The sequence below is a fragment of the Pieris rapae genome, chromosome 22, assembly GCF_905147795.1.
Source record: "Pieris rapae chromosome 22, ilPieRapa1.1, whole genome shotgun sequence".
Taxonomy (NCBI): domain Eukaryota; kingdom Metazoa; phylum Arthropoda; class Insecta; order Lepidoptera; family Pieridae; genus Pieris; species Pieris rapae.
The window spans coordinates 2,944,938-2,964,535 of record NC_059530.1 but is presented as its reverse complement, the minus strand read 5'-3'; the positions used below and the strand labels follow the sequence as shown (position 1 = coordinate 2,964,535).

The 19,598-nt window shown below is 34.4% G+C and overlaps 2 protein-coding genes across 4 annotated transcripts in view; one reads left to right on the top strand and one right to left on the bottom strand.

The window, feature by feature from the left end:
* The window catches only part of LOC110996145 (protein toll), a 29,415-nt gene extending 24,978 nt beyond the window's left edge, over positions 1–4,437 (top strand). For all 3 annotated transcript variants that reach the window (XM_022263683.2, XM_022263685.2, XM_022263686.2), the window contains exons 9-10: positions 689–865; positions 1,411–4,437. In XM_022263683.2, the coding sequence (XP_022119375.2) occupies positions 689–865; positions 1,411–2,823 (1,590 nt within the window). In that variant the 3' untranslated portion in view covers positions 2,824–4,437. The remainder of the gene's footprint in view (positions 1–688; positions 866–1,410) is intronic.
* A 553-nt stretch (positions 4,438–4,990) lies between these two features.
* Positions 4,991–19,598, bottom strand: part of LOC110996153 — a 32,282-nt gene continuing 17,674 nt past the window's right edge. The window contains exons 4-17 of the mRNA XM_045633074.1: positions 17,207–17,426; positions 16,389–16,459; positions 15,107–15,207; positions 14,333–14,434; positions 13,909–13,994; positions 13,700–13,794; positions 13,014–13,101; positions 12,067–12,172; positions 11,369–11,507; positions 10,567–10,673; positions 9,756–9,895; positions 8,655–8,725; positions 8,061–8,138; positions 4,991–7,173 (exon numbers count right to left, since the gene is read on the bottom strand). Of these exons, the coding sequence (XP_045489030.1) occupies positions 7,093–7,173; positions 8,061–8,138; positions 8,655–8,725; positions 9,756–9,895; positions 10,567–10,673; positions 11,369–11,507; positions 12,067–12,172; positions 13,014–13,101; positions 13,700–13,794; positions 13,909–13,994; positions 14,333–14,434; positions 15,107–15,207; positions 16,389–16,459; positions 17,207–17,426 (1,485 nt within the window). The 3' untranslated portion in view covers positions 4,991–7,092. The remainder of the gene's footprint in view (positions 7,174–8,060; positions 8,139–8,654; positions 8,726–9,755; positions 9,896–10,566; positions 10,674–11,368; positions 11,508–12,066; positions 12,173–13,013; positions 13,102–13,699; positions 13,795–13,908; positions 13,995–14,332; positions 14,435–15,106; positions 15,208–16,388; positions 16,460–17,206; positions 17,427–19,598) is intronic.

The window sequence follows — 19,598 nt, the reverse complement described above, 5'->3', positions numbered from 1 at the left end:
AGCAAAAGTATCATGATATACCATGTGTGAGTAGTTAGTAAATTCTCAGGGTCCTAAAGGGGCAAAAGACTGTACCCATTCTTCAGAGGTCGTTAATCTAAGTGTCCATGGGCATTGCTTGACATCAGGCGAGCCTCCTGTAGTTTTCTTATATAAAAAAGTGCATTCGTACAAAGAACACATGTTAAAAGTAAAACTTCTTTGTAAATTATTTATTACTAAGGGAAAAGCCCCAATAGATGATCATGTACCAGTATGAGATCCATGTATTTGTATATGTATTACACTAATTGGACACTGTATTAAGCGACAGAATTGCCATCTAAAGTTCTTAACGTATACATCAACCAATAGCCATGTATTTCTTGTCGAAATCCCTTTCTCACTCTGTCTCAATCGCTCTCTCTCTCTATTTTTCGGCAGAAACCGTATCATCCGTAAAGATTTTACCCTCATGTGCCTCAAGAAGTTTCACTTCGTTTCGTCTGTTTTCCTTTTCTAATTAAAATATTTTTTTTAAAGATCATTTCAAATGTATCTAATAGTTTGCCTCATCATGACGCAAAATTCTGATCTGAGGAAAGAAGGTGTGTTCCATTGATATGTCCATTTGACCAATACTTTTCTACATTCTCCCCGAAGACACCAACGCCGATATTTTATATATGACTACACTCTTCCTTTTCAGGTGCTGTCTCTCTCGCACAATTCAATAGTCCAGTACTCGGAAGCGATTCCATCTCTCTTGGACCTTCACCGTTTAGATCTAAGCCACAACAGTATAACAACAGTTTATGATATGTGGTTTTCGTTGGTGTTCTTGCAGGATTTGAACCTATCGCACAATTCTATTACCGAGTTGGCTGTAAGTAATTTGTGTTTACGCACTAGAATAGCTTTAATCAAATTTGGCTGAAAGACTTAATAACGAGACGAAACTTGCTGGGATTGTAAGACAGACACTGCATATCCCTTTAATGATGTGATAATCTTCTATTTTTTTTATGTATCCTATATCAGTTTAGTTTATTTTTATTTCTTTTTGTTTCTGTTAAGTATGTTTTTCCTTCTTATTGTATTTGTAATATGTATTTATGCACTTATTGCCTACCTCATGTAATATACTCACAGTGGTTGTCTGGAAGAAATCGCTCTAAAGCGATAAGGCCGCCAGTTGCTTTTCATTAAATTATGTTTATTTTTTTTTCCTTTTATGTAATGCAACGAAGTGTTAATAAATAAATAAATATAGATAAAGCGATTTTCAATAAGTCTGACAAACTTAATTCACGGGAAGACTTAGTTGAAGGAATATAACGTTGTATCTGAAGTCGGCTAACATTAATATTTCGTAATTTATTTCTTGTATTATTTTATATATATATATTGAATCACATTTTTTCCTTTCAGCGTATAAACTTTGACAACAGAACACGCGTAGACCTACAGTACAACAACATCACATATGTCGACTTAATACTACAACCCGACATTTCACCCGATTCGTTGCCCGAGTTGTTGCTCGACAACAACCCATTCAGTTGCAACTGTTCCTTATATTCATTTATTACTCTCATCAGCAACAAATCATTTACACGCATACATATTAACAACGCAAAATGTTCTACACCGAACGAACTGTCGGACTACAAGTTGACCAACTTGTCAGTGGATATGTTGACTTGCGATTATCCGTTTTGTCCGGACGATTGCACTTGCACCGAAAGAATCGCAATGAAACAAGTCGAATTCAACTGCTCTTCGCTGCCTGAATTCAAAGAGCTGACACGTTCCTCCCCCGACACAGTTTTGCGATTGAAATCTTACACACATATCAATGGGTTACCGCCTTACGTTAAACTTTTAAACGTCTCAGGGTTAAATATAACAGACTTCGAACCGGTGCTTTTTAATCCGATTGAAATCGATTTGAGCGACAACGCCCTCATCACCGCTCCTCAGTTATTACACGAAAACGTTACTCTCAATCTCCTTAACAACCCGCTGAAGTGCGATTGCGATCACAAGGACAGCGTTAGGTTATTAAAGAAATTCAATAGAAAACTGAAATATTACGCGAAATTGACGTGCGAGAACGGTGATTATGTCGTAACGAAAGATATCGATCAAATTTGCTCCTTGAAGACCCAAGTGACGTACAGCCTCATAGCGTTGGGTGCCGTGTGTCTGATTGGTGTGGCGATATTTGTGGCGTACAGAAACGCTGTCATCATTCGTATAATATTGAGAAAGTACGGCTTCCAGCTGTATACAGATTTGGGGGATTACGAGTACGACGCGTTCGTCTCGTTCGCTCAAGAGGACGAGGTGATCGTTGATGAGATCGTTAAGAGCCTGGAAAGTGGCTCGCAACCGTTGAAATTGTGCGTACACTCGCGCAACTGGATCCCCGGCGAAATGATCGTCGACCAAATCGAGCGATCGGTCGAGCGATCGCGTTGGACGATCATTGTCCTGTCGCGCAGTTTTGTTAAATCCTATTGGGCGAAAATCGAGTACTTGACTGCGCACAGCAAATCCAAACTGATATTGTTGATATTAGATGATGTGCACGAATCGGAATCGCTCAGTCCGGAAATTAAGTTGTACATTAAGTCGACTACGTATACGCATTACTCGAATCCGTACGCCGTTGAACGACTGCGGGACGCGGTGTTGAGACAACCCAAATGGCCGCAGTTGGTTGGAAAGACAAAGGATGGCGAAAAGGGGGCAGTGAAAGGTAAGGTGAAAGGGGCGCTGGATGTTCAGATCAATGTTGATGGCCAGTTGGTGAATCAGGGGGAGGTTATGAAGTTTTAGGATTCCGTAACTTTTTTTCTCTGACATTTTGAGCTAGTCTTGGAGTTGTCTTATTAGGCCTTTTATAAAGTGCTGAAAGTCTGTTGTATTGATGAAGAACATAGACAAGATTCGGTGAGTTTACGTAATGTACCCTTATAAATTCTTATACAGGCTGGTTTTATTACCTTAATAACAAATTCTTCCTTCCTTCTAGTACTTCCATTAGTTTAGTAAAATTTTATTAGCAATTTTAATGTGTACCTTTCAGATAAGTATAGGTGATGTTATAAATATAGTTTTATATATAATATTTTATGGCTAAGTTGGTAGGCACAGCCCTTGAGATATTGAATTTTAATTGTGTTACAGGTTAATGACCTTTCTAATTTTTTATAGTTCTTTTGATAAGTACAAGTTTTGAGTTGACGAATAAATTTTTCATCCTAGATAGATTCTATTTAAAATAGAACATTAAGGCAATTGGTTAAGTTAATTTTACTGTATTATTTAACTATAAAGGCCATGGTTTATCCGATGAAACTTGTACTAATCCCATAGAACGAAAATTATTTGACAGTTTTTCTATGAGAGTGTTTATGTTAGAAAGAGATCGAAATATATTTTTATATAATTATGAAGGAAGCAAGTGTTCTCAGTCTTCCTCGTGTAAAAGAAAGAGACGCAACTACTTATAGTGATCCGCAGCCATATTTTATTCTCAACGTTATATCTCATTTACAAGCAATATTTTATTAGTTTCTAAGAATGATACAAATAATTAAGCAATTTATTTCAACTCGAATATATTCTAGTAAAAATTGGCCCACGAGTTCAAATATATACGTGTTTTATATTTATGCGTCGACAAATTACATTTTTTGTACTTAGTTTTTTACCTCTGAATAAGGATGCTAGCTTTATTTTTGTGTATAAATACGAAGACTTGGGCGCCTTACCAAAGCTTTTCAATCATAGAATTTTAATTCCAAAATTTTATGTTATAAAAATCTAGACTTTATCATGGACTGTTACGACTTCATTTAGAGGAATTGAGAAATAAAACATATTTGTATGAAAGAGGTTAGGTTAGGTTTTCGCGGAACTATCTTCAATGTGCCATTCTTTATACAATTACTTAAACGAAGAAGTTCATTTAGTTAAGTCAGTCTCTCTGATCTGAATCTCTGATGTTTCTCCAAAGTAATTTTAATAAGAACTCTTTTTTAAGTAATTTCAATGTATATCAAGGTAATGTCATAATTATCTACTGTAAATAAGATCCATTTTTGCAAAAAGCAGACACAGCTCCAGCATCTGTATCTTATGAATCTTATTATATTCTGAAACCATTATCTCGTGGATAACTCTTAATCATAAAAATAAATCAGTCTTCATAATTAATTGCGCTGCGCATATCTCGGCGCAAACTCGCGGTAGAAGACGTAATTGGGGGTATTTTTAAAGCTTTTCAATAAAAAAATATTTTTATATATAGGTATTAAACGAGATTAAATCTCTTTTATCAAATAAGTGTCTTCATAATCTGAGCTTAATATTAAGATAAATGTTTGTATACGTATGAATTTTTGATGTATTATATAAGTTGTAAATAAACTACATTTTATTATAAAACTTTTTTTATTTCACAACCAATTTAGGTATATCTAATAGAATATCGCCTAATAATTGAATACTTCATAATACACGTATTTGCGTGTTGTTCTCACGAGTATGTAAGTGCGTGCTCCTATTACACCATGCCTCCTGCTGATAGAGGCACAAATCTTTCAAGAGAGACAAATCTTTGTTTTTAATTTATTTTATTATTCTTTATTACTCAAAATGTCATATGGAACATGGCGTACCGCGTAATGGTTGCAGCTCCTTACAAACATTGTGTAAAAAAACTTGGCGATTAAAAAGAATGGCGGAATAAGTTTAATTTAATGTATTTTTTTTGACGTTCATAAGTGTACATTATGTTACCTATATGAATAAATGATTTTTGACTTTGAGACCAGTTATATTAGCCATGTAAACAACATTGGTAATGTACGAATCCCGCTTTGGGCATTTTGAAGGCTGTAAGAAAGACCTGTATTTGAAAGACTAATTCTAAGTCCTGATCGTACCTTTGGTCCAGAGCGTAGCTCATAAAGGGGTTTGGATAAATAAAAGAGGGTTAGATTATTAATATTATATTGGTTAGCTACCTACACTAGCACCATCGCATTCTGTACATACATAAAGGGTCCATACATACACGAGTCAGAGCCTACGGTTATAAACCATTGTTTAGATACGTAATCATATTAATTACAATACTTCAGATAGTAAATTAAAAATTACTTAATAGCTTTTCCGGCAGCGTAGATTAGGGAGATTTTATTAATAATTGATATACTACAGTAGATTTACAAACATCAATGAATCATACACCTGAACCATCCTTGGGAATCACATAATTTATAGTTAAATGCATTCATGAGAGATTTTTTTTTTTTTTATATTAAAAAAGAACACGTCATTAAACCCCGGAAAAGGTGTCATAATATAAAATTTCTACTGAGATATTTCAAAAGAAGCAACCGTAAGCTCCGTTGTAACAGTTTATCTACTACAGCTGAGTTAAACATCGTAAAATCTATTCTTCTAAAATGACTGACATTCTTACGGCCGACGATATACATACGAATGACAATACAATTGGCCAGAACTTAAAGAGCAATGTCCTTTAGTATGCTTGCCTAGTTTTTTGAAAGCTTCTGCAGATGTTTCTTAACAGAACATACATAGGGTACCTATGTATCTGAAATGATTTGATACGAGTTCTTCTTCTCTATTATCTTACGAGTTGAGTAATGTTAGTAGAAATATTGTAAGAATTACACAATATAATTGTAATTGTGAAATTTGGTTTAGTCAAGTCAAAAGCACGATGCTTTAAACTGTCTTTCAAATGCTGCTCAGGCATTTGACAAAGTGTGGCACCGAGTACTTGTCCATTTAAATTAAAGTAATGGCTAATGGAATCAATGGCTCGACAGATCTCAAATATCCTTGAGTTATATTTAACACAAACGAATATTTAGAGTATGATAACAAAATAAACGTTCCATATTGACAGTAAAAAAACCTGGGGTACCGCAAGGGAGTGATTTAGGTCCATTCCAGTATTTATTATACACATTTTATATTCCAGGACTTGAAGTTAAAAAAATCTTTACGAATGATACCGCTATCTACGGCGGGTAACCCACAAGTTTGACACACACTTAACTCGTAAGATGTTATTATGTGTAGTGATAATGCAATTGTAAAACATTTTTTTATTTTATTTTTTGTATGGATGCATAGGCGTGTTGAAATTAATAATCTATTGTATTGTTATTCGTACATTGTCGTAGACTCGTTAAAAATTACGATTTCACTGAGATTTTTTCATATTATGTGCACGGATTAATTGCATATACTCTGCATATTCAACAATAAGCAAGTACATAAATGCATAGTTTATTTTCAATGAATATTTACATATTTTAAAATTTAGCCTAAAATGTTTTATTAAAAATATATTTTTTTAAAAACTTTAAATCTTTTAATATTCGCAAAGCACTTTTTATACTTGTGTGCAATAATTTTGAGACGGTAATATTAAAACAGCGTTTAACGTTAAGCAACACTTGCCACTGATAAGTGGTTGGATGGGTGACACAGTTTTATTCATAAACGTACTATAAAGTTGGTTAAATATTATGTCAATGTTATTTTCAAAATGTTTAGAACACACAATAGTTTTATACAGTCACGTGCCAAAATTATTGCCTAAAAGTGTGAATATACATTTCACTCATGCGAGAGTGAGACAGCAATAAGGCATTTAAGCATTTGGCATCTCTTTTACACTTAAGCAATATTTACGCTTTCAAAAATATCTTTTTTTATCTCTAACACAGATTTTTTTAACCAAATGCACATAAAGATATGTTATATTGCTTTTATTAATATTAATAAATAAAAAAATCAAAATAAAAAAAACTACCTTACTTTCTATGTATTTAGCAGTTTCTAATCTAAACTAAACACGTTACATTGTACTTCTATGTGATGCTAAATCGTTGTCTCGTTTTAATCATATATGTAAGAAGGGGAAAAAACTTTTCGTCTACCAATTATATTTTTTCCAGAATATCAGAAATTCTATAAATTCTGCTCGGAAATACTGAAAAGTTAATAAAAAATAACTTTAATCAAAATTTTTTTCTCGTGTGATAATTTGTGGGTAGTTTATAAATCAGTTTCAGACGCTTGTGTATCGAGCCAGTGTCGCTCCCTCTCTGCACGGCGACGGCCGCGTGATCCGTCGCTCTGAAATTAAAATATTACATGAAAATGTATTTAAGGATTTTACTGCAATTTAATATTGCTATTTACTTTGAACTATGTAAATATATTTAGATTATTAGAGATTTCTTCCGTTTCTTTGACTTTTTCTTTTTGTGTATGCCAGTTTTAATTTCACGAAAAATATATTACACCAATAGATTTTTCGTCGTGATTCAAATGCAAAAATTCTGGTTATCGTTCGCTTCAGCTACCAGGCCATACATCCAATTCAGTAATATAATGGTAAATGGTTAAGAGCCTTCATACAATAAATAAAATGTCAGACAAGTCAGAAGCGTACCAGTATATGATCACTCCATGCATTTGTATCTATATCTATATTCACACTGCTTACATACTGTATTCGTGCTAATTGTCATGTAAATAAATAAAAAAATCGTGTATTTTTTCCCGATCTCCCTTTCCCATTCTCTTTCAATCAGTCTCAATCGCTCTCTCCCTTTTCTTCGACAAAAACGCTACACATCTTCGTGACGTTCCCTAAAAGATTGACCCTCATGTACCTAAAGAAGTCACGTCAAAAATCAATATAATTTTATAGTCTGTTTAATTATCTATGGATTGGCGGGCAATTCGAAATTCAAATAAATTTTATTCGAAAGTAGTCGTAATTTAATATAAAATTTTGGCGCCATGGATAAACTCAAATTGCCTTTCCTACATGTAAATTGCACTGCGCAAACAAATAAAAAAATATCTGGTTAACTGTAATAAAAAAAATATTTCTCATTCCTACTGAAATGTTTTGAAAGGAGTTTATTTAGACTTCAGTTAAATTAATAAATGTTATGCGGGTAGGCATGTTTATCTAATAAATAGTAATGAGGGTAGAATATTTCTTCACATACCTTGTGTTGTGAATTCTCCTTATGTAGTATTGACGCAGCTCGCTCTACCACCCTATTTTCCCGAGCCAGCAGTACCTCCTGCAGAAATGTTTATTTAAACTTGACAGTACTGCAGTTAGTTTGATTTAAAGAAACAAAATAATACTGTAAGTTAACTTTCTAATAAAACACAAGACAGAATAAACACATACTACATATTTCCAAATAATTTTCATTTATTATCTACGTAATATAAATAGTATAATAAATCCTTATTCTAATATAGTATGTAGTAATTTTTCGAATCTTGAATCAGAATCGTTTAATTTAATCACTTTAATTTAAACTAAAGTTAAAACTAATTGTGGCTAACGTACGTTAGGTAATTTAACTATGTTAGAAAACATTCCAAAATGAACTTAAAAATAGCTATATAATAGAAATATTAATATAACTATTTTTTTATTTCTTATTGCAGATAGTAACGTACATTTTAATAAAAAAATTTTAATAATAATAAAAAGAAATCTTTTAAAAAATAGCTATGAAAAATGATAATTTTATCCAAAATACTTTATAAATAGCTATTAAGCTCATAAATTAATTTAATCTCACCTGCATCATGACAGCTGCCTCCATATCTGACAATCCATTTTCCACCGGATTTTCCTCACTTTCCTCCATATCTATGTTTATTTCACAAATGACACAATTAGTATATACTATAAATAAAATTGTAATTAATTTATTATTGAGTTTGTAGTTTTGGCATCCGATAACCGTGTGTATTATGTTATATAATATGTCGCATCGAACTAACTTAATTAGTATTGGATTGGCAGAAAGTGGAATTAAATCTAAAAAATAACAGTCAACAGGCTCGATAAGTAATGAAACGTCATCGACCCAAGCCATTTGCCAAGCTGTTTAATCAACTAGCTTAATCTCTTTCAGGCAGTTAGTTAAACGGCTAGGCTGTTAATTAACTAACTAACTAACTAAGCTGCGCCTGCTGAACCGATATCAACTGAAAACGGTTTATATTTTTGCCGTTGATTCATACGTTCAACGGCAAAAATATAGCATTTTCTTCAACTTTTATATTGTACCCCCTAGACTCTTGCGCCGTGAGATTTCAGTCGAATAAGTATCGCAAAACAGCGATGAAGCCAGAATTGAAATGCACAGGGACCAAACATTCTACATTTATTTTAATTAATAGGTTTTTGATTTATTTATTTAGTTTACTACATCATACATAGTACTAAATCTTCGACGTATTTTATTTTATATATCATCTAAAGTATGACAATTGTAGTGAACGTGTTACAAAAAAACTACAATTAAAACATATATAAGATAAAATAAGCACACAATGAAATAAAATAAATTAAAATAACCAGAATTTTTTTGGTAAAGCAGAAAAATCATCAGCAAAACAGCGAGTTAGGTTCAATCCGTTAAAATCGCGAAGAATTCGAACGAGAGGTGTCTGAACTCCTAGGTTGGTTTTGGCTGAAGAACTTTGGAAAATATTGCTGATTTTAAACCTAGGGACTGAGTTAGGGACGACAATTTTAATATCCTGTATTCAGCCACTGCTCTGTATATAACTATTTAGCAATTTACATAAGAATGTAACACCAGTAATAGATTAAAATGGTTACAAATTTAAATATACATAATTGTACACACACACAGATAAAGCTATCTTACCGTGCGGCGAATACATGTGTGGTGGCGGTCGCAATGCGCGTAGAGCGACGGTTTCTCTTTTGAGTCGCGCCGCGTGTCTGCGCAGACGCACTTCACATTCCTCGCTCCACGGGTCTAGATCTTCCTCCGTTGTATTATTTCTAAAAGGAGTTTCGAGATTTTTAATTAATCGGTATTGTCATCCAGGTTAAGAGTTATACTCTGATTTTTGATTCCGTAGAATTCTGACATGTCATAAGTATTGCTACTTAAAAAGTTCTCCATCGAAAAGCGGAAAAATGCCCCAGGACTGGGGCAATAAAATAAAATGATATGTATTTTTTATGTTTACCTGCAAAAAGGTAAATCTTAATATTTACTTACTCAAGTGACCTAATACAAAAATATCACGAACAATAAATCGAATTAAATTGAATTATTTTATCTTATTCTTTAGCCTTTTAATTCCATGTTTAGTAATCTTTTTTTTATGTCATCTTTACTTGTGCGTTTTTTACTGTTTATGATGAAAAGGGACGTAATTATCACTCGCCGTAAACCCACTTTTAATGTAGAGCATTTCATAAAATGGATACATTCACTAACAAATGAAATGTATGAATAGTCAGATGTTCAGACTCGTATTGAAATTTGTGTCCGGCCAAAAAGGTTTGTAATCTCTGACATGTCATAAAATGATAACTGTCAGAATTCTACGGAATTAAAAATCAGAGTATAGTAATTGACACATTGGCAACATCCGAATAAATTTGTGTTACATACGTAGCATATTTTTGTTATCTATTATTCCGATAGAGTACGAAATACTTACTGTTGATGATCGTGCCACGGTCCCGGGGACAGCATCGCCTGACCCCACACAGGTCCGCTCTCAAGGCGACGCAGCAACCGACGTGCCACTCCTTCAGCTGCAGAGCGCTGAAATTAAATCAATTAGTTAAATTACTTACTGTTTCTCACACTGCTTAAATGTAGGCTGGCAGATCATGTGCATGTAGAATTTGTTCATGATGCAGCGATTTTCAAAGGTTTTTGGTCTAGCGTGGCTTCATTTAACACTTGCTCACGAAACGCTCACGAAATCTATAATATCATAAAAATCTATTGCCCAAACCAAAAAAGTTGTACTGCCACTATATCACAAAGTACGGTTCAGTGGCCCTCGACCCATAATCTTATACTAAGTCCTGAGTACATACCTCAATGTAGTGCTCCTTATTAGGACGAAAGGCACAAAATGACGTCAGCCGTAAGGATGTGGAGAAATTGTTAGTTTGGGAACAAAAAGAGGTTAGACTGATGCTGTACCTTGCCTTACAATAGTTCACGCACAGAAACACTCACTATAAGTCTTAATGGAGGACGTAACTATTGGCAAGAAATGCACAAAAGAACTATATATAAAAATGCATCTAACTTTACCTAACTAAATCTCAACAACGACTCATTAATGGCTAAGATTTTAATTTTTTTTTAACTCTTTTTCTTTACACATATAGAAACTCATATAATCGGATCAATAATCGTATTAAAAATGTTGTTATAAGTTAATAGACCTTAATACTTTTCCATTAATAGAAGGAAGAAAAAGAAATAGAGTAAACATTCCTTACTTCTGGACTATCTGTATCGTTTTGCGTCTCAGCCAAAGCCAGCAACACATCGTAGGTCTCCAAAGCCCGATCTGCGGCCTTTAACGCGGAGCACAATACTACGGACGACGACTCGTGCATTGCGCATGCGCAGGATAATCTAAAATACATCAATTTCAGATTACAAATACATTGGTAAATTACCTACCTTAATAAGATATCTTTTGCTTATTTCTGTAATAGTAGCTTTAATCGTTAAATTTAACTCGATCCCGGGTTCGTCTCGGCGATACACATGAAACTGTCGTAATAGTTTATTACAATTGGGAATTAAATATACATCCCTATAAAGCACTCAAAAGCATATAACTAATGTATTAAACATTATTTTCTCAAAAATAGTAACAGACCGCCATCTTTTGGTGGTTATAAGTAATATTTTGTTGCAGCTAGCTAATAATAATTCAAGGCAAAAAACGGGCTGGGAGAAGGAAGTCGTAGTTTCTGATATAACGGGACTGGACCAATTCTACTTAGAGTCCTTCCATAAAACAGCGTGTCATTTTTAATAGGCCGACAGCGCGCTTGCGGGCCTTCTGGCAGTGTGTGTCCATGGGCGGCGGCATCACTAAACTTCTGGTAAGCCTTCTCTGTATTAGTCTATATTAAATAAAAAAGTGACAGCTTTTAGAGAATTAAAATATGATATTAAACCTTACCGATGTTGTGTGTCCACAGCTCTATGTAAGGCTGCGTCTAGAACGCGACATTCAGCCGCAAGACGAACGCAACGCGCTCGCCATAGTTCAGTGGTTATTGACTCTTCTGAAACAAACGAAGCTTGGTAGAATGGGGTTTTGTATAAAAATCTATATACTAGGATTTATATCACTTAATACAACACTTTTTGTATGTGTACAACACACAAAACAGGTAACAAGTATGTATAAATATTTGTAAAAAAAAACTTTTTTAGAAATGAGAATTGTACAATTTGTTAAAAAACCTACAAACGCTCGCTTAATTGTAGAAGCGTTTTTTTAAGAGTCTGTACAAAAAATATATTCATGAAAAATAATATAATCTTAAATAAAGTAGAAAAAATCCGCTTTGAGAGATTTTAGAATTTTGCATGTATTTTTCAGCACTAATCTAAAAACGGATAATCACCAAAAGGGGTGGACCCTTTCAGGTTCAAGGTTCAATCATAAATGATAAAAATGATACTATCAAACTTATAGACGCTATTTTTATGGTAAATTCAAGAACTTATTTATTTTTAAACTACTTCAAAAAAGGAGGTTTCAATTCGACCACATATATTTTTTTGTGTGTTCGCGGTTAATATCTTCGTTTATATACAGAGGCCATTACGTTTTACGTTAAGTGACTTTCTTATTTGTGAAATTCGTTAACAGTAATTATTAACTTTTTTACACATATTACCTCCACATTGTCTATGCTTGAAAACGAAAAAAAAAATTTAAAAAAAAAAGATTATTTTTGCTGACAATTTATAAATTGCAGTAAATCTACGTAATACTTGAACAACAACAAACAACAAAACGAACAACAGACAAATCGGGAGGAACCTTTAAAAATCTGTTCAAAATAAAAAATAAAAAATTATCGAAGTATTTTTTTGTCAAAATCTACTCAGTTATACCTTCATGGTTAGCGGCGACCAGAGCTTCTCTAAGATCGGCCTGAGCACATACATCTAAGGCGAGCCGTTCTGCAGCCTCCACGCACCACTGAAACACACATACAGATTTATTATTAATTTTTCATGTGACCAGTATTTAGCTGTTCGACTGTCAACCCTGAATCTGTACCTTCTGGGGCTGTGCACACTGATGACTGCGATGACGTCATACCCTGAACGCACTAGCGATGTTATTCCTCTAATATATAGAGCTTTTCCATGTGGTATAGTACATATATACGTAATAATTTATTGTAGAAATCATAAAAAATGTCTATAAGACATAAAGAATGTGTGGTTAATATGTGTAAAAAAGTAAATTTTTTTTTACACATCACCAAATAAAAAAATCAAAGATCCCCCGTTTTTACTTGAAAGTGGCATACAGTTTTAACTAACGCCATGAAATTAAAAAAAAAACAGATCCCTCGTGATTGAAGGCCGTTTTTGACGCACACCATCGCTATTTGGAACCAGCTGTCTACTGAAGTTTTTCCGAACCAATTCGACTTAGGGTCCTACAAGAAAAGGCTGGCAACGCACTCGCGAGCCAGGTGAAATTGGGTGTCCATGGGCGGTAGACTTAAGATTAATTAAGCCGTTTGCTCCCTGTTCTGTATTTTTATTCTTAACTCAAAATGGCTAACCTCTTCATTAGATATTGGTTGATTGGTTTCAGTCTCAGACGTCTTTTTTAGTCGAACCCGGGACGCGATTTTCGCCTGACGAGACTCGCAACGTCCTGCAAAAGAAATTTAATAAAAAAATGTCTATGTCCCTTTGACCATAGAAAATATTGTCTTTGGAAATGCAAATATTTATAAATATAGACGGCGAATTCAATAATAATTATTACCAGGAGACGGCGGTAGAAGCGCTGGTGAACCTCTCTCTCTTTGACAGCTGTTGTTTGAACCATGAGCACGGCTGTACTGGCAACATCTAAACACAAAATTGTTTTTTTTACACGAATAATGGAGACATCACAAACTATTAAATCACTTTCCCAGAAATGAAAATTTCCTAATAACATCGTCTTGACTCCTCTTTAAAGTCATGAAATGGGTGGTAGCACTACTGTATTTATTAATAATAATTATAATACAAAAATGTTTCCATTAAACCGTAACTCGATTATTCCCAGTGAAACACATTTCAATGAAACTATACCTGTTTTTTTATTATAAATGTTTTCTAAATAATTCCCCGACTATGTAGTCGTCAGATATATTAAATAGCTTACATAAATGGTATTGGTAACCCGAGTGATAAAACGATACCTGGCTGTTGTAACACATATCTCTGAATCCCTCTCGGATAGCCTCAAACTGGAACAGTTCTCTGAATCTTGTGGTGGTGAGACTTCTAATGTCGGTTGAATTCTGAAGACAAACAATATAATTTATTCATTTAATCTACACTTCTGAAATAAATAAGTCAGTGGCGCTACCGTTTTAAGTCCAGGCCTTAGATTTCTCGATAGATCGAACCTTCGACTTCAGGGATGATATATATACAATATATCGAATTAACTTTAATTACTTGATTTTATTCTATAGTTGACATCACTGTCTACTAATTTAAAGTTGAATAATATACTTAATAAAATGGATACATTCACTAACAAATAAAATGTATGTATAGACTCAGATGTTAAGACTCGTATTGAAAAATGTGCAAGGCAATTCCACGGAATTAAAAATGAGAGTATTATTTTTTAAGTGTACTCATACGTGTTAATCGATGTTTGCCTAATTAGTTCAATTTCGCAACTTTGCAATTTGGTGAAATTTTTATTAATAATTATTTTTCTTATTTATTATTTGAATATCAATAATTTAAGTCATTTCATCATCATTCAGACATTGTCAGAAACGAAGACAACAGTATTTTCTAAGTCCAAATTTCTCTGACACTACACTGCACTAGATATATTATTTTCAATATAAGTGAACTTCTAGGTAACCTAGCAAATCTTTAGTCCACGTTTTATAATCAGCTCAACTTAGCGTGTACAAAGCATTGACAATTTCGTAATCACAACGATTTCTTACTTGATATCATTAGTGCTGGTACTAGCGCTATCTTCTGGAAGCTCCTTTGGGTCCTGGGGCGTCGGTAATTCAGCTGGACTCACAAGCGATGAATTCTCATTCTGAAAAACGAATTTAAATAAGGGATATGAACCCGATATGCGATTTTCATTTGAGCTACTGCTATACAGCATTCGTCAGACAGTAAGAATTACTAAGTACGATACGTGTTTAAGCTCCTTTTATTATTTATTTAGGAAACAAAATCAAATCAAAATCAAAATTTGTTTGTTCAGTTTAGATGCGTGCTTAGGGCATGCTTAAAAACGTTTACAAAATTCGCGAAAGAGCAAAACTACGCCATCCGTTCGCAAAACTATCAGGAGGCCTTGCTCTGAGAAGAACGGGCAAGAAACTCACCAAGTTTTACCCTCCCTCTACATTACAATAATTCAAAGGAAAATGTCATAAACCACAACGTCACTAAAGTTACATAAGTAAAAAATAAAATAAATATCTGTTCTGTGATTTACCACATTCATACATATTCACAACACTGATACAAAGATACATCTCTGACACAAAGATACATCTATATAAAATAAACAGTAAAACATAAAATGAACACATTGGTTTTATTCACAACCAGTTTTACTGATACAAAGCAAAACATGACAGTAGAAAGTTAGTTAGTTAGTTAGTGTATTAGTCGCGTAAACCAAAAACCCTAGAGATGCTTTCCTCGCTCAACGAATAAATATACAGCGAGTAAATACTGCCGGCATTAAAAGTACACTGCTATGTACAGACAGACAAAACTTGTTTAAACGAAATTAAACCAATTTTCTATTTATCAATTTTTATTTATAATGTTTTTTAATTATTTAGTTTGGCTCAGTTTTTTTAAGGGTTATCTTCTAGAAATTTGCGGCTAATTCTTGCCAAAAAATTCTTTGGAGCAAATATATTCAATATAGGTTTTAATTAATTCTTTTTAAGGGGTGATTAATAAATTCTAAGATCCATTGAATATTTAAATATACAGGAAGAATAACAAAGATATTAATGAAAGATACCAGAGTTTTTATATTATGTATTTTTTTAGTTACATTAAATATATTTATTTTCTGGTAATTTGTGTTATAATTTGAAGGTATGCGATACACGACTGAATTAATTAATTACGTAAATAGTTTGTATTAGACCGAGGATTTTTTTTTGTATTGAAACAGTTGGGTTTGCCTTGTATTGTTTGAAGATATAGTGTGCATATACATATGCCTACAATCTACATCATTATTACCTGGTCGGTCCTAGATAAATCGATGTCTGCGTCTAATTCACCAGCCGGCTGTGTTGTCGACTCACATTCATCTAAAATTAAAATATACTATTAAGTTTCGAGACAAAATCATTACAAGCAACTGACGCACCCAACTACAATGTTGAAGGCAGTCGTCGTCGTCTTTGTAACATCCTCCTTCGCGAGGGGGATGCCTAAACCCGTTCGGGGCATGTGCCCCCTTCGGGTGGTGTATCTGTTCGCACCCTGTTCAGGGCGGTAGGTACGGGGGCGGTCTATATAGCCCTTGATGGGGGCTGCTTCGCGCGAGGAGGCGTTTTCTCGACTCGCTGCGTAGCCGATGGGATGTTGAAGCGAGTCAGTGACTCGGTCTTTTAAGGTTCTACTACAGATTCGGTCGGTTGCAGGGTTCGCGGAAAGCTTTCATGTGGCAAGCGCAAGCTGAGTCAGCCTGTAATTGGGTATTAGCTATCTCTGTAAATTCCAATCCTTTTTGTATACAATTTTTGATGAAGCTCTACATCCGAAGAGTTTATATCGCAACCTTGGTATCGCGACGTACAAAAATTAAACATTGACATCATGGTGCAGATTTCTGTAACTGTTTGGTCATAATTTTTAATATACAAGTAGGTCAGTCTTCAGTTCCTGACACGCCACTTTTTAAGTCTGCGGTACTCCGATCTCCTCACGATCCTCCTCTCACTCCTTCCTTTACCTTAAGAGCAATAATTGCACACATAAGACCATCAGAAAACCTTCAGGTTGAGAAGTGCACTATACACCAGGCCAACTCTACTATCGTGTCTATAACTCACCAGAGACTTCCTCCTCAGGTATGGCCTTAGCCCGTTTATCAGTCGCTCGCCGCCTAACCAACTCAGCAATGACTCCATGCAGTTCTGCAAGTCTTGCATCGTGAGCTCTAGCCGCACTGGCCGCGCGTTGCCTCTCATTCGCCAACGCACGCACCAGCGCGTCACGTTCCGCACGGAGAGTGGAGACATCTTCCACCCGTCCGCTGCTTTGGGTTGCCAACTGTAAAAAAATACATATTACGGATATATTCTTTTTTGGGAAAAGGGATACTCTTCTTTAATAAAATCCCAGAGGCTCTTTTATCCCTGCCTTTTAATAAATTTAAGAAATGTATTAAAGAAAAGCTGTGTAAAAAGGCTTACTATAAAGTTATTGATTATCTAGTTGATAAAAGGGCCTGGGACTAGTGCCGGGCAGGCTACCTCTAATTAATTTGATATATTTGTTTTAAATATTGTTTGATGATTTGCTTTTTTACGCCGGCTTTTTCTCTCGGCCTACACCCTCTGTCTTCTTTGCCGATGAGTAGGGATGCCTACAGGTTTGAATTGATTGACGTGGAATAAGTGATACCTAAATGATCTTATGTATGTGTATGTATATGTCAGAGAATGCAGGGATTAAGCGTGATCGAGGCAATTCGTCGTTGATTTTTTGGTTCTTCTATTATTATTATTTTTTTATAGAACAGGGGGCAAACGGGCAGGAGGCTCACCTGATGTTAAGTGATACCGCCGCCCACGGACACACTTAATGCCAGAGGGCTCTCGAGTGCGTTGCCGGCCTTTTAAGAATGGTACGCTCTTTTCTTGAGGGCTCCTAAGTCGAAGTGGTTTGGAAATACTTCATTATTTTTAAAAATAACCGATAATACGCTTCGTTTAATTATGATTGGTCAACAGCATCTCTAATTCTCTAGTCAAATAAGACATTCGATACATCATTCCCCAGACGAGATTGTAACTAGAGATATCAATTGGAATATTAGCCTTACATAAGGGCGCGACTATAGCCCGTAGGTCGAAGGCACGAAGGTCAAGAATTCTCGTTTCTGAAACTCACCTTAACGTCCTGCAGTGTTGTTAATACTTTAAATAATCGTATTTCTTATTAAACCCACATAACACTGCAATAGATGATAATTCCAAGCAATTATAAAATAATCTTAGAAAAGTAAGATATCCCGACTTCTAAGCAATTTTCGTATCACATTAGCAGATGTCTTTTTCGCAATATAATTACTAAATTTGTACTTTATCAGAAGGCATATGAACTATTTACACGGCATCAAATCACGTAAATACATTTGGTAAAAAATATAAAACCTCATTTGCATTTGCAGTAAAAAGCTTAGTTTTTATCGTTCCATTTTTGAAATTTTGTTTTCTTTCGTCTATTCCGTTCCATTTTTAATTTATGTAGTATATTAACATACAAAGTACAGTGCACAGTGGCATACCGATAAGTGTACTATATACGGCGACACAATGTCTACTGAATCGCAAGGTTTACCGCTAATACATTATGTATGCAGCCCATGCAGCTATTTAAAAAGAAGCGAGGCCTTTGATATTCAACGCTCATCATTAATTAGCTACAGGCTTATTTCTTACGACAACTTTGCTTGAAATGAAGATAAAAAGCTAGTATGTTCTTATATGTACACGTTAATGGGACACACTTTAAACATTTTGTATGTTACAGATATTAATGTTTTAAGAAAAATCTCTAGAAAGGTCAGTTTATAAAAATATACAGTAATTACAATTTTCTTAATAAACAACAAATAAAAAAGAAAATTAAAAAGTTTATATTAAAGTTATTTTTGACACTGAGTTCATTTTATGACGAAAATGTATATGGAACATGATTTTGAAATTTACAAGATATATTTTATTGCAAGCCAAGTAATCCATTTCAGATGGATTGATGGATATTTTTTTTACAAAAAACTTAATTTAATGTTTTATATATCTATTAGTTGTTAGAGGCCGGTGCGCCACAGTGCTCAGCACTCCACTGCGCGTCACCCTGAAACACTGACACATCAATTCGTGCTATAGGGCCCTAATACTGGGTAACATATTTTGTTTACTACAGTCATGGCCACGTGTTCTATTACCTTATAACCATACTCAGTGCCTTCTACTGGCCCCTTGTCTCCCTTAACTATCGCAACGCAAGTTTCCGTGTCAACAATACGCTATTTTGGGTTATGATACGTCAAATCTCGAACATGATGCCTATACCGTGTTTTCATTAATTTTCGAGCGTATATTACGACTAGTCGTGCTTTTGAATTAATATACGATAATCTAATTCACTGTTTGAGAATTTTCAGCCCCTCAAAGAATTCATTAATGTGCCAGCACGCGCGATAGTTCGTGTACA